A 15,461-nucleotide genomic window follows, 5' to 3' on the forward strand; every position below is an offset into this window, starting at 1 on the left:
TAAACATTAAACAATGATGACTGACTTCAAGAATGTTGCTTCTAATCAGAAAGCATCATTTATTTTACAAGTAATATCCCAAGTGAATGGATTGCATAGCGTACGGAAACTGGCTGTATCCATAAAAGCACAATAAACAGACCTATTTAGTTAAAAAATGCTGTTTTCATGAAGCAATTTGTTTTGAGAAAATGCACGTGGAGCATACAAAACCAAAGTGACCCCTAACAGACCTCAACTCATCAAACCCAAATGGCATGTTTTGTTGGAATCTGTCAGAATGAGTAGGCCTACAGTTCCCTTACTAAACTTAGTCTTTTACATTGGGTTGGCACACCTCCAGAATCAAAGCCAGAAATATGTGTGTGCAGTTTCCCATAATGGTGTTGGAATTTGCCAGGATGTGTTTTAGTTCCTTGTAAATCATGCTAAGAATTTAGGGTTTTAATCATATTTGTACTGATTTAAATCAGGACATAAATCAATAATTATAAAAAGTTACAATCAATCAACCCTGTTCCCCAACGATAATCTACGAAATGGAACCCTCAGCATCAAGTATAAGAAGAATGTCATCGGATAGACAGACCTGTCTGTGAAATGTGAGCATGTGATTTAACACATTCGAACTAAAATTCGTCTTGACATTTTCAACAGAAATTCACCATTGGCTATGTTAGCAATATGCCGGTTTCTATGCAATTCTGCTAATCTGATTAAAAAGTGATTATACGTGTCTGGGTATCAAATGAATAAATGATCCAAAAGCGAGATTATATCAAGTCAAATGAATATCGAATATAAGCATTTATACAGCACTCGATGCTAACTACAATTATTGTTATATAGATCTTCAAAATACTTTTTTCGCGGGCATTTACCATGTTTCTGGTGGTTTTTTTTTTTACCTGTTAAGTCAAATTGTGTTTCTACGTTTACTAGGCAACCATTGAGCAGTTTCCGTTACCTTGCATAAAGAACTTCTTAAAAAATACGCCAATTTCTCGCAACACCTTCGACGGAAGACTCTTAAAAAAAGCTTTTTTTAAAGGTAAACAAGATATGATTTTAATAAAATGAGCTACACTTCATATTTATTTTGCAAAGAATTGCATATGCACGTGCCATCTGTCTACTAAGAATATAGGCCTTAACAGGTATTCCAAATATAAAATGTCATTTATGTAATAAACGATTTATCTTAATAAAAACCCATGTGCAATTCGTTAAACTAAATAACATTGCTATTGTTTGTTCCTTCTAGTTTTATTGCGATACCGACAGATGTTAATTTCCTGATAACTTTACCCATATTTATATAAATGATTTTTTGCAGCTTGCAGGAATCAGTGAAGAAATTTCCCAATCGGCAAGTTATCATTTGTAATTAAACATGAATGGCTTATTATTATTATACAGTTTTTACAGGAACATATTTTACAAAATTCAGATAACGTAGGATCTTGTTTTAAAATGTTGCAATTTACCTAGCTACAATGGTTATACAATACAATACTGTAAATTCACTGTGTATTTTAGATTAAACGGTTTTAGATTATTAGTATTATAACATGTAAGCATTTTCTTCTTAAAAAACAATCAGGCACTTATTTGCGGAAAATCCGAATATTATGAAGTAATACAAATTACGTAACTGCATGCGAACGTTTCATTCAATGATATTAAACAACAATAATACCTCAGATTAATATACCACTGTCCATGAACTACAATGTCAATCGGAAAAAAAAGGCATTTGGCATTGGTTTAAGACGCTGAAAATACATGTTTTAGCTATTATTTTAGCTTGCTACCTTCTTTATATTGTAAACGATTTCATTCTAATCCACGGAGAAAAAAAAAACTTGAAAGGTTAAATCTTTTTTCTTAGAAATAAAAGTGAGCAAGGAGTGTGTCCTTTGTATCCATCTTGATAAGCAAAGATTTTAATATGTTGGCCACTTGAAACAGACTTTTTCTTCAAACTATTTTCTTTTCGGATATTTCTTATCGGGGAATGTGCACGGCACTTATCTAATGACAATTTTATTAACATAATCCAAGGGATCATGGGCAGCAGTCGCATGGCTCCCGCTGGTTTCTCCGTCACTACACGGGCCGTCAGCACCAAAGGCGGTCTCCTGCTGCATCGGGACCAGATAGCTGTCGTCTGTGACACCAGGTTCTTGGCGATGTTCGATGGGTCGCTTACCAACCGCACCCGCACTAGGAGCTGCTACGTAGTCGCGGTCTCCCTCCAACAGTTCTTCCAGCTCATTGGCGACTTGGACGAATGTGCAACGTGACTTTGGGTTGTCCTGCCAGCAACGTACCATTATGCCGTAGCTGTGTCAGTCAGGTAGTAACAGGAGTTATTAGATAAGCTTGCTGGACAGTATCAAATTTTGTTTGCATTTTTACTTGAAACCCCCCGACAGTAAACTTTTTTATTATTACTGATTACTCGACACTACCTTTTTTTAATTCATATTTGAAACCCCAAGAGTGTTATTCCTACTTAAAATTAAGTAAAACCCATGAGAGTAAAATAGGTGCATTAAGACCCCTCTACCTTCGAAAAAAAGTTGAGTGTGGCATAAAATAAACTTGCATGCTTTTTACAGCAGTTAAAACGACATTAAATTTGTTACATGTATTATTAAAAGTAAATTAGTAATGGTGAGCGCTGTTTGAACATACATTTCTGGCGGGCAGTTCTTTGGAGCATCCATGCGTTGACCACTCTTCAAGAAATCATACACATCTTGGTTGGGTATTCCTCGATACGGTCTTGCACCCCTACTGAATATCTCCCACAGGAGCACACCGTATGACCACTGTAGAAAACCAAAGAAGACAATTATTTCTCAATCTAAGAGACCATTCCAGTGTTGCCTGTCAATGAGCCACATAACACTTAGGTTCGCCAAAATTAATGAAGATTGACAATACCTACTTTGTAATCGAGTGTTATTAAACTATTTCAAAATATCATGTGTCAAATGTAAATAGGCCTAACCAAAAACGTTGATTATGGAGAAATCAATTCAGATCGCCGCCTTCACACGAAATATTCCAGCTGAGGGTGTCTGATGTAAATTATCAATAATTAACGTTTCATTACCAGACATACATTCTCTCTAAGTGATAGTTCCACGGAACGTAAAATCATGTGTGCCACTTTCTTTTCCTTCAGATCTTCATCTTATCATCATGGAACATTCCAATCAAAGATGGATTTAATTGCATACCACGTCAGTCCTGGCGTTGTACACTCGACGTTCCATGGACTCGGGAGCCATCCATTTGATAGGCAGCTTAGCCTGGACATCGCCGCTTGTGTAGTAATCCGAATTGTGCATGTCACGGGATAGTCCAAAATCAGCTATCTTCACCAGAAGATCACTATCCACCCTATAGAGGTTAATAAACGTTGATCTTACTTTCGGATCTCTTCATTTAAGAATTGGAATGCCATTCACTGAAACTCTTGAGTAAATTCAATGAATGCATGTCCCCTGACATCTCGTGTGCTTTAAAATTGTTTTCGACGAAACAGCTAACCAATATCTCGTAAGATTACTAAAACATCTGAAGCCAAATTTTGCTTTCATACAAACGCTTATATAAAGACATGTGCAAAATCACAGAGTGGCATAGAAGAGAGGATACACTTACATGCAATTTCTGGCCGCAAGATCTCTGTGGACAAACTTGTGCTGAGCCAAGTAACTCATACCGAGTGCGGCATGTGAGGCAAACCTCATCAGCAGAGATGTCGCCAAGGTCTAAATGAAAAGGAAAAACCTCTAATGAATAACTAAATACCACACTCAGAACAAAACAAATTAAATAGGCTACTGTTTACCAAATGGTACAGCATTTTGTTCATTATTTCTCATCAGTAAACTACCAATTATCAAACTAAACCAAATCTACCAAAATCACCATTAAGTGAGTTCCAAACTCATGCCAAAGTCACTTATTCTTTGATCAAAATTTCCACTACTTACTATTGACATTTTGATTGTCAAGATCGCTCTTGACTACATACCTGTTTCTTCTTGATCAGATATGTCTTGAGGTCACCGTTTGCCATGAAGGGTATCACCACCAAGGGGTGTTTGTCTGCGTCAAAGGTCAACCCCAGAAGCCCCAGCACGTTTACATGGTCGAAAGTTTTCATGACCAGGCCTTCCTCCAAAAACTTCACCACATTTTTCGGGTCCGAGGTGTCTATACATTTGTACAAGCAAAAATAAGGCATGTAATAACTGGCACGCCTAACTAACGTTTGACAAAGCCTTACACCGGGGAACATTTTGATTAATTTTAGTTCGAGAACATTTTACAAGGTTATTGATGACAAACAGAGCATACTGTTCGAAACGTCGAGTTAAACCTACAGGTTCTTTTTAGAATTAAACACACAACTCTTAAAGGTGTTGCCTCAAACCTTCCATTCATTGATCATGTCTACCATGCAATCCCTTAAGTCTAATTTAACATTTTACAACCCACAATTCGCAATTTTGAATGAAAAGACTATTTCGGGTCTTTTTTTACTCAAGACGCACATTCATTTATGTTGTTTTAGTTCCTCTTTCTCGGTGTAAATCAAATCAGCAACAAGTAGATACTCAAGACGAAAATGCATAATCTTTTGAAATTGGCCCCTTTTTAACCGAGGGATCATATTTCAATGCTCTGTTTCGAATCTATACTGTCATAGCAAATATCTCTCACAAATGGCCGACATTCTCGTCACTAATCTTGCACTGTCTTCACTGCCACAATTTGATCTTCCCCGGACGTATCGTGTAGAACAGCTTTCAGTACACGCCCAAATGCACCTGAAACATTTGATCAAGTGTTTAATATAGGCCATCAGCCTGGGAGTTTGGTCGGTATCAAAATGAGGTGAATAATGCTCATTGTGATTTTTGGCATGGTATGCTACCCTGCATTTGGAAAATATGTAATAGCATTGCAGCGGTTGGCAGCTTTTTTGGGGTGCTTTCACTTTTTGAAAAAAAAATGGCGGCCAAAACATGCTTGTTACCACATATAATTAGTTCGGTAACAAGAATATTGGCGGCCATTAAAAAAAAATAAAAGTGATAACATCAAAAAAACTGCCACCGCTCACATTGCAAAGCTGTCACACATTTTCCAACTCTAGAGGTGCATACCTTGCCAGACATCGCTATGAGCATTGTTCCATTCGGTCATTTGATACCGGTGGCCCAATTTTTGGACCGAAGCTGATAGCCTAATACTCATCAAAACTCATTGTCTTTTGCTGGTACCGAAAAACCTGCCTGAAAGCAGAGACAAACTGACCTACCGACTTACTGACAGACCTAGCGACTGGCCGAGTCTAAATAAACTCCTAAAGTGCGAAACGTGAAAATGCGTTTCATTTACGCCTTGGAATGGTTTGTACACACAGCCCCTGTACTTTATATAGGCCTCTCTTCTCAGGTAAAATAACAGCTTACACTTTGAACTCATGAAACGTTCATTGTTTCCTCGTACAAAGTCACTACCTTGTCCGAGAGTTTCTCCCAATTCCAGTTGGCTGAAGTCGATATGAATGTCGTCGGGAACGAAGCTGACCTTGTTGTTCAGGACAATGCGCTTTTGTTTTGGCTGAGCAGATTCCGAATGTTTCTGGGATCTATACCCCCTGCGTCTTTTGACGTGGGAGTCAATTTCTGAAGAAAAGAGATATAATGTCGCATCACATTAAATAACGTAATATAGTGTTCACTTTACGACCACTCTCAGGCTTACAAATCGGCAGACAATTGCATGCTACTCAAGATTCACAAGCTGTCTAAAATAACAATCAGAATTCAATCTTCATCTTGACAAAAGAGTTCTATACTTATTTTTGTTGAAGAGGAATTTGTTTCATCCTGTCTGCAACTTTACAATTTACAGTCAATTGATGAGGTTGCCATTTGAATTCTTTTGCCATGTATTTTACCATCAAAACCGGCTGCCCAATAGCAGCCATCTTGAGATGATTTGTTTTAGAAGTAGAACATAATTGAATACGGAGATGTGCAGCTACACACTGTTTATTTTTTTCCAAACTATCATAAATATGTTTGAAAATGAATAATTGGCTATTAAGTTTTAAAGGGTTTAGGGATGTTAACCATTTCGCTGTCTTGAGATCAAGTGATTTTAATGTGCAAGAGCATATTCCTAGGTAGACTGAGATTATACTCTCCCTTCACTGCAGTTTTGTGCACCTTCTTTTTTTGGCACTCAGGAGTATAGTATTCGAGTTAACTCAAGTCACCTCTTGCCACCAGCACTTACCGAGATGAATCGCAACTATCCTGCCCAGCAGTCTTCGGTCATGGGTGCGCTTCCTTCGCAATTGTCTGCAGTACACGAAGGTAGCAGGGAGAAGTATCGCCATGGAGAGTAGGATGGTCAAACTCGGTACAAGTATAGCGACAAGTGGCACCGTGGGATAGACCAAGTAGCCCAACCGAGATTTTAAGTTATTGTGGAAAACCTATGGAATAATACAAATGACCAAAATTCAATGACCAAATACTATGAAGGCAAATTAATTTGTTGAGTGCTATGGCCTCGTGGTTAAGGGCACTGATTCGGGGTCGGTGGGTAAAGCTGCATGTTGTGGGTTTGAGTCCTGGTGGGGTCACGGTGCGTGTGCCCTTGAGCAAGGCACTTTGCCACTCATTGCTTCTCTCCAACCAGGAGTAAATGGGTACCTGTGAGGGCAGAGATGGTTATTGTGATTGAATAACCTTGCGCCTAACAGGCTGCATTGAGCTGTATACTCCCCGCTGATTCGCACATGGATCCGCCCCTGACTTACCCATACAACAGGCAGACCTTTCCCGGTATCTCCTCCCATGTAGTCACCGGCTGCTGGTGCCTCATCGGGCAATTCACATACGAGTGTTGTCGCACTGAACAGGATAATGGTACAGCTCTCTTCGCCGATCCTCACGACAATTTCTCCCTCTGTGATAGCGCTGTCAATCCGCTCGCCCTGTCAAAGCATTTACAGGTAATTTAAGCTAAATTGTTTTAAAGGAAAGTTATTGGTATCTGGATTGGTATATTTCGGAAGAGTTTAATCTTTTCGGTTGTGACAAAATGTGCAAATTGTTTTACTTCTAAATAGAAAGGTCATAACCTAAGTCCCAGGTAAGACTTTCTGTCGTTGTTCATGTACATGTACTCCTATACACACCGAGTGAGGACTGAGGTAAAAAAAGAACCTGAATTTGTTTTCAAATTACATTTACATTTACTTTTGCAATGACTGATCTGAGATTATGAAGTTTTGTAACTCAGCACGAGTTACTCAAATAAGCCCACTGTATTTTTGGAAGATCCACGTGATTCAGGAGGAAGAGATATCAACTTGAATTTATCTTAAATCACATAATGAGAGGTGACATCACTTAACAAAGCACCAAACAAGTGTGCTTCGTGCACGTTACCGACAGGCCCCATATTCTACAGATAGAAAAAAACAGCACTGAAAATGACTGGCGCATAGAATGAGACACGCATACCAACCATAATTCGCAAGGTTTCTCCTTCTTTGTCCTTCATGCCGCCTTCAAATTTGTAATACACTGGATCCTCAAAGTACTCTAAGTCGACATCGTTATCCTGAGACCAGGTCAACAGTTGAGTGACTCCATCCATGATGAAGCCAAAGGTCAACTTTTCATTCCTCATGTTGAGGTCTGTTATGTTAGGAGACCGGCACTCCATGCTCGTTGCAGATCCACCTTGACATTCCTGCAAAACAAAGTCCCACATTATTCAGTTGACAATTCTGTTCAGCATAAGCTCCGGTTGACAAAGGCACCCTCTTTGTTTCTACTGAAAAACAAAAATGTTTTAATGATGTAAATGGCTATCACACTTTATACATCGTACACTTTTTGCCATTTTCACATTTGAAGAAGTCGTCAGCGGTAACTGTGAAAAAAGAAGTTGTAAAAAGTTCCTAATTGTATGTTGGAAGAGTGGAGCAAGTGGATATAGGGATCGGATGTTAAGGGGGGATTGAGCAGGGTAGGACAGAGATAAAAATCATTTAAGGTAACAGGTATAACACATTTCTCACCTCTTTAAGATCACCATTTCCATAGGTGACAAAGATTTGACGGTTTCTGCTTGTGTTTAGCAAAGTGCCAGTAGCAGCCAACATTCGACCACCCCTGACAATTAGAAACACCGATAAAAGTGATGAAAATGCGTTCTACACTGAAAGATCCTGGTTGGTGTATAAAATCAATTTAAACAACTAAGACATGCACGCAGGGTTCACTCAAAAACATTCTGAGCAGACAATTTTCTTCAACTTTAGAATCAAGCATTATATTTTTTTCTGTTTACTCAGATTATCGGTAGTCTTGACTAATAAGATTATTTGTATTAGCCCGCTTTTAAAACAGCCAAGCATAAAATATGTGTCTACGAGTTTGCTATCTTGAAAGCGTGTCTTAGAATAGAAACATAACATTTCAGAAATACCTAGACCAAAATTCCTTTTTACCCTCATTTTGTTATATTTGCATTAAAAACGATTAAAAACACTGGAAATCCTCTTTTAATGTGGATGATACAAATTGAACTTATATCCCATGGTAAAACAGAGAAAAGACAGAAAAAAAATGTACACTCACGAAATGGTGCTTGTCAGAGGATCCGCCTTAGTAATGGTAGGGTTAACAATGTAAATTCCCTTTTTAAACCTCATTTTGTTGTTCGTGTTTAAAAATATTTAAAACACCGAAACTATCTTTGGACAATACAAACTGTAATAGAGACACAAATAATGTGAAAGATACACATTGAAGTATATATAGCCCATGGTAATACAGATGAAGACAAAAATCATGCAGACTCACGAAACGATGCTTTTCAGAGGAGACACCTCAGTAATGGTAGGATTCTCAGTGTAGGTGTACATATCTGATGAGGTTCTCATGGCCCCATCAAAGGAGAGTTTCACAACATCTTTATATCCAACTCGGCCAGCAGTGGTTGTGCATTCTAGCATGGATTCAACTGGTTGGCTAAATAATTTGGGAAAAAACAATTCACATAATTACAATATTAAATTTTTGCAGAGATTTTAAAAGTGAAATTCATCTGTGTTACGTGTTTGATGCCCCTTAATACTGAATGTATGTATAGCAATGTATCAAGGTAAATATTGGCATAATTTCGTGTAGTTCTACAGAACAGGATGGAGTATATATTTATAATAAAGTAACCAAAATATGCTCCCAAAAACCCAGTTTTACCCGGTCCACAAAGGTGGAAAAGGCAAACCTTTTAAAGGAAATTTAAGAAACTGAAGCTTGATAGGAGTCCACTGTTTGGAACGAGAGATTGTACCTATGTTGAATTGATAATTATCGTACAAAACACTGTTATTTGTCAGTTTCCAATGATTGCTTCAAATAATGTCATTCTGGAGTTCGAGTGGAAAAAAATAGACAATGCTCCGATTTTTGCCGTATACACAACAATTTGAAAAATGATGTGCAACGAAAGCGACATAATACCCTGTTATGTTGCAAGGATTGTCGCCGATAAACGCTTCAATATCGCGTCCTGTGTTGAGGGCCGCACCATTCACACCAACTGCCGTCCCACCGGCTTCAGGGCCGAGGCGGGGTTGGAAATCTGTTATCGTTGGGTCCTGTTAACGAAAACCATTTTGTGAAAAAGTTTCTAAAATTGTGTTTGTCGATCACCCATTTTTCACTCCAATTATATTATTATCGTTGGAATAAGTATATGCAATTTAGTATTTTCTGCTTCAAATCCTGGAGTATTTTATATGTATACTTCTCCCTGTATTCTCCACACGTTTCACGTTTCTTATGTAATTTGACCTAAGATTTCATGAAATTCGCTCAAAAGCCTTGGGTTTTCCTATAAATCCTGTCGATTAAAGAATGAAATCAAATATTCAAAAAAAAAAGCCAATTTGTATATGGTCAACTCATTCAGCCTTCATTATCATATTTAATTATTGCTCCGCCTGACTTAATGATGTTACAAACTTCATGCATTCCGTGCTTAACATTTTCATTACAGTAGATATAATATTTTTCCCTGGACGCTTGTTCCTCTGTCAGGCAGATTCCTCAGTTGCTAAATCAATGTAAGGAAAACGATGGCGACAAGTGACTTACTGTGAATCTAAAGTTGATTGTTCCTGTGCTCTGTTGCATTGTACCATCTGCACCCGTGACTGTCAACGTAACAAACTCAGCTCCTTTATTTTCTGCTCTCGTTCTGCAGCTGACACTGAAACGTAATGTGATATGTGACATTAAGACAAGGAGGTTGAGCAAACCTCCTCAACCTCATCCACTCTGGAATGAATTCTAAATAATATCGTTTACATGTTAATCACCAAATGTATACTTTTAGATTTTACAATGAGCAACAACATGGCACACTTTTCGCTGTTGACTACATCATTGTGAATTACGAATTTTGTGGGAAAACAATACATTTGACTAGAAATTCAATTTTTAAGCAAGGCATACCGACATTGCTTACAAATGTTGAAAAACACCTATCAGCAGCGGCGGAACGATTTTCAAAGTGTGTGTGTGGGGGCATTACCAAAAAAAGGGCCACTTGCTCAGTAAAAGGCATCTTCCGTCGGTGCAGCAGCGTATCCAGCATTTTATTTTTGGCACATCCGTGCTGAAATGTCGACACGGTTTTTTTTGCACCGGACACAATAGCCTCCGTAAAATCAAATAGCAATCAAATAGGCGGAGGAGGGGGGGGGGGTGTACCATCTTCAAAAATAGGGGCGCTCTTCAAACTAAGCAAACTACGCATTATGTGCCCATTTTCAAGGCGCATTTAACGAGTTTTTTTGGCTTGGTTTTCATATTCCTCGTTCATATCAGAATTATCTATACCATTTTGGGACATGACTACAGAAAACAAATAATCCGAAATTTTAGTAACAGTTTTGTTTTCGAGGTGGCTCATTGATGCTCGAAGAGCACATTTATGTCCGCAAGAGGGGCACTTGGGTAAATCTGGGTTGTGGTGGGGGGGGGGGGGGGGTTCCGCCGCCAATGGTTAAAAATGTTATCAAAAACTTAATAGCTGCACATTAGTCACAGATAAAAAAAAAATTACAAGGTATAATGTCCTTGCATGAAGTATGATTTGACCCTACCTTGCTCCAATTTGGTAGGCTGAGCTTAATCCAGCCAGATCACAGGGTTGATTGCCAACCACCACTGACACGACATCCTCAACCCTCCGACCGATATCAGTTCCCATCACATCTATGACTGTGTTGCCTTCAATGGGCCCAGTCAAGGGAAATACCTAATGCGTGATTTTGGAAACAATAATAACATAACACACAAAAAACAAGTACATGTAACGTTGAAACAATGCATTAAAATACAACACATTATTAGTTACGATGCATTGGTAAGTGCTCTTTAAATTTTGTTCAGCTTGTTGGCTTATATGCAGTCATCCATTTATATAATATACCCTACACCTTTGCTAACACAGTCATAAATGTTTTTTTTCTTGCACGTGACAAAGTTTCCCTTTTTTCATTATGTCACAAAGTCAAGTCAAATATATACAAGGTGTGCTTCATTATGTGGCAGTATTCTTTGATACTTTATGAGAACTGTGGATTATTACAAACACGTTGACAAGTAGCCTCACCTGGAATATTAATAAAGAATATTCAAGATACTTCAAAGTGAATAATGTATTCAACTGTAGAGTTGTATTACCTACCTCAGTCAGAACTGGATCAGGGCAGTTCAATCCGTTATCCAAAGTTACCATATTTTTCCTGCAAATTTCACCTGGTTTACAAACACCAGACTCGCTCGGCATGGCACCACACCAAACACAGCCAAGCGCTGGGCGGGCTGTAACACAACGGCTGCAGTCTGGCTTCTGGACTTCACACTTGTACAATGTTACTGTTTGATATGAGCAGAATACAAGATCATCTCATGTCTTTCCTCTCGAAAATTTAAAGAACGACCTCCAATACAAAACGATGAAATGCATATGAAAAGTTCATTTACAAAAACGCGATATTCCCGTTTCAAAAAAAGGGAAATGTTTGCACGGTTCTGATCTTTAAAGAATATTATACAAACATCATTTGTCGCTTTCTTGTACTCTTAATTCGATACTACCAAGAGTTGCCTAGGTGTGATTCTAACACCTAGGCACTGACGTTCATCACGTTTTGGAAATAAACTCTTTATTAAAAATATTTTAGACTGACTAATGCGTAAATTACCCTCACTCGGTCCTTATTTCTCACCATTAAATCCATGTATGTCATCTAGGATGTGCGCAACACCGCTTGTGTCAGTCCATGAAACAGTCAGTCCCACTTCCAGCTCTGGTTCACCATTAGATTGGTAGATGTACTGTTGAAGGCAAGCAAACAATCTCACCTTTTAATATTTGAAGCTCAAAACATCAACATAGCTAAAGTAGTTGGAATTTAACTTACAGCCTTATCTTGGCATGTGATCCTATCTCCGTTGCGTTCTGCATTAACAGCCTGAGGTGATCCCTCTACATCTAAGCTACACTGATAGCTAGAAATCTGCACATGGAAAACAAAGGATGACCAATATTTTTATGCAAAATAAAGTGAGTATGGAAAGAGTAAAACTCAAATTTACATGTCGGTAGTATCCCCATCTTACGTACCTTTCATGGACTCCAGTAATTGGTCTTTGAAAGTAAACAGCTTTCTTTGAAAGCTCAATACTTGGCAACGCGATGCATTTTTTTAAAAGCAGTTATTCAGAAAATCCTATAAAGTTTTACCGATATAATACAGTTCAAGAGCAGCTTATCAACCAAACATTAACCTCTATCTATAAGCACACGCACTGTAAAGATGATAACACAATGTAGTCAATGTAGTCGGTGCACCGACTACACTGACCGCAGGTTTTCATACGGTCGAAAAACATTTTGTTTTCAAACAGTAAATGATAACTTTGCAATTCACTTTGCATTCATGTCATTGTCATAAAGAAGGTAAAATATCAAGAGCGTTAAGCAATTAGCATACTATATATCAAGCAGTATTCCACTGGGAAAACCGTATTTTCTCATTGGGGATGAATTAAGCAAAGCGGTAACTGGACTCAGTGAAATTGTAAAAACTGTTACTGTCGGGCATGGAAAGGGGACATTTCTGATATACGGAGGTTAACGTGGACATCAGTAACAGATTATCATTGTTTTTGTTTGTTGTGTTTTTTCAGACATTAATAAACAAACCTCAGTTTCGTCTGGCAGGTTTGTAGTCATGACAGTGATGCTCCTCATAATGTCATTAGGAAGCAGAACTTCAGCAGTCTGGTTCAGCAGCTGAGGGCAAATCGCAGGTCGTTTGACTGCAGAAGAGGTCGGATTCTGTAGGTAAAAACCAACAAACACTAACTACATGTTTATCATTAACTCCCCTACAAATATAAACTGCTTCGGACAGACATGTGAAAATGAGCTAGTTCCTGAAACAAGAATCCAGCCATGTGTGCTTAGTAGGAGGGAGAGCTACCCCCCCCCCCAATTTCTGTGGTTTTCAATAACCAATGCGCAAAACACTCAGTTACTGAATATTCAGCATGTGATCTTTACAATCATGAGATTAAGCTAAATTAACTGTAGGGTAATGAATTCAACTGCTGCAAACTGAGTGGATTGACCTGAAACATACAATAAGACTTAAGAGTGAAACATTAGGCCAGCTAATTGTGTTTATTTAAAATAATTGTTAATATATTAACGATTATGCAGAGTTGTAATGACTCGAGTCAATGACTCGACTCGAGCCGACTTGGTGACTCGACTCGACTCGAGTCCCTAAGGGCACCCGACTGGACTTGACTCGAGTCCCTCATCAGAATGACTCGACTCAAGGAAGGCTAATAAGACTCGAGTCCCACTTGACTCTTGACTTGATTCGACTCGACTCGACTACACATTGTAACGCGACGTGACTCGACTCGCCTCGACACGACCTTCTTAAACTAATGACCCAACTCGACTTTAGCTTGTTATAACTTATGTTCTCACGTTATCTCCGGGAACGATGATTTCATTAGCACGTGTGCACGTGGAGCTTTCATGAGTACATCTGTTCTCAAACACGCACCAATCGCAGGCCCAGCGACTACCAACGCAGGACACACAGCTACGTACACAACCAAAGGGAAATGCATTACTTAAAGATTAAAAAAATCATCAGTCAAACGTAGTACTTGAATTTCAAATACAACTGATTAACATGGTATATAACACGAATACTCACGAAGTGTGCGTTGAACACTCGTAGAAGTAGAAGTCGGTATCTACGAATTGAACCGAAGTTTCAGATGACTCGACACCCAAATCAATGTGTACTGCACCATCTAAGCAATAACAATTTACAATAACAAATCTCTGCATTTATTACTTGAAACAGTTCATTACAAAAAAGAAGCTTGTATTTTAAATCGATTTGTGTGGGTACCAATTGCAGACATCACATTAATTCTAACAGTAAGTATATCAGTGTACCATATTGTATTGCCTATGAACACATTTCCTCTCTTTATTTACTTATTGACCAAATATTGCGATTGAATGACAAACGTCACGCTGGTTCACAAGCATCATTTCATTCTAGAAATCTACAAAAGTACAAAGTCGACTTTTTGAAAATTCTCTCTCTATATATTTTGCTATAAATAACTTCTTATGTATATCTCTTATTGCACTTGCCTCCTTGTGGAATGGCAGGTATCCCATCACTAGGAGGTGACGTACACTCCAGCACTTCACCATTCTTCGTAGCTGGAAATTCGAATGACCCAAAATGACATGCATAACTCTGGCCGGTCCCTAGATCAGGTAACTGCTGCACAGTCAGGATGATCTAAAAGTGGAAGTATAAATACTAATATTTATTTCATTTATATTCCAAGAACTCCAAGAATATGACTCCAGTTGTCAGGATACCCCCCCACTCGCCAGCACAGATTTACGTCACTGGGCGGAGTTGAAACAACATTTAGTGAGCTCAAATGACTGAGAATGAGTAACAGGTTAGTACATGAAGCACAACATTCTGAATCCTTCCAACGCACGATAAAATATTTTCTTAGAGAGTCACAAATTTCAAAACTTAATATAGATGTTTGATATCAAAATATGCAGATCTCTGTATAAGAGTACAGAAAATCAATTGCATACAATATTTACTCATCACAATTAAGAAGGCAAAATGATTGACAAAAAAATACGTAGGCCTATAGGCTTATCTGTATAAGTCCATAACAAATCTGCACGTTGAAGTATTAGTGTTATTGTAGCGTGCCGAGGGGGAGGGTGGCGACTATAATCCTCTAAACGAT

General features: G+C 38.4%; 1 protein-coding gene across 1 annotated transcript; it reads right to left on the minus strand.

Moving 5' to 3' along the window:
* Positions 1-1,037: 1,037 nt before the first annotated feature.
* Positions 1,038-10,259, minus strand: LOC119736411 (hepatocyte growth factor receptor-like). The gene is given in 14 exon segments (XM_038210430.1): positions 1,038-2,346; positions 2,701-2,837; positions 3,252-3,414; positions 3,679-3,788; positions 4,055-4,236; positions 4,758-4,853; positions 5,550-5,717; positions 6,334-6,535; positions 6,863-7,039; positions 7,576-7,803; positions 8,135-8,228; positions 8,922-9,089; positions 9,585-9,721; positions 10,221-10,259. Coding segments are annotated over 14 exon segments (2,217 nt in total). The 3' UTR covers positions 1,038-2,030.
* Between the last annotated feature and the right edge of the window lie 5,202 nt (positions 10,260-15,461).

This window comes from Patiria miniata, unplaced genomic scaffold, assembly GCF_015706575.1.
Source record: "Patiria miniata isolate m_02_andy unplaced genomic scaffold, ASM1570657v1 HiC_scaffold_3, whole genome shotgun sequence".
NCBI lineage: Eukaryota > Metazoa > Echinodermata > Asteroidea > Valvatida > Asterinidae > Patiria > Patiria miniata.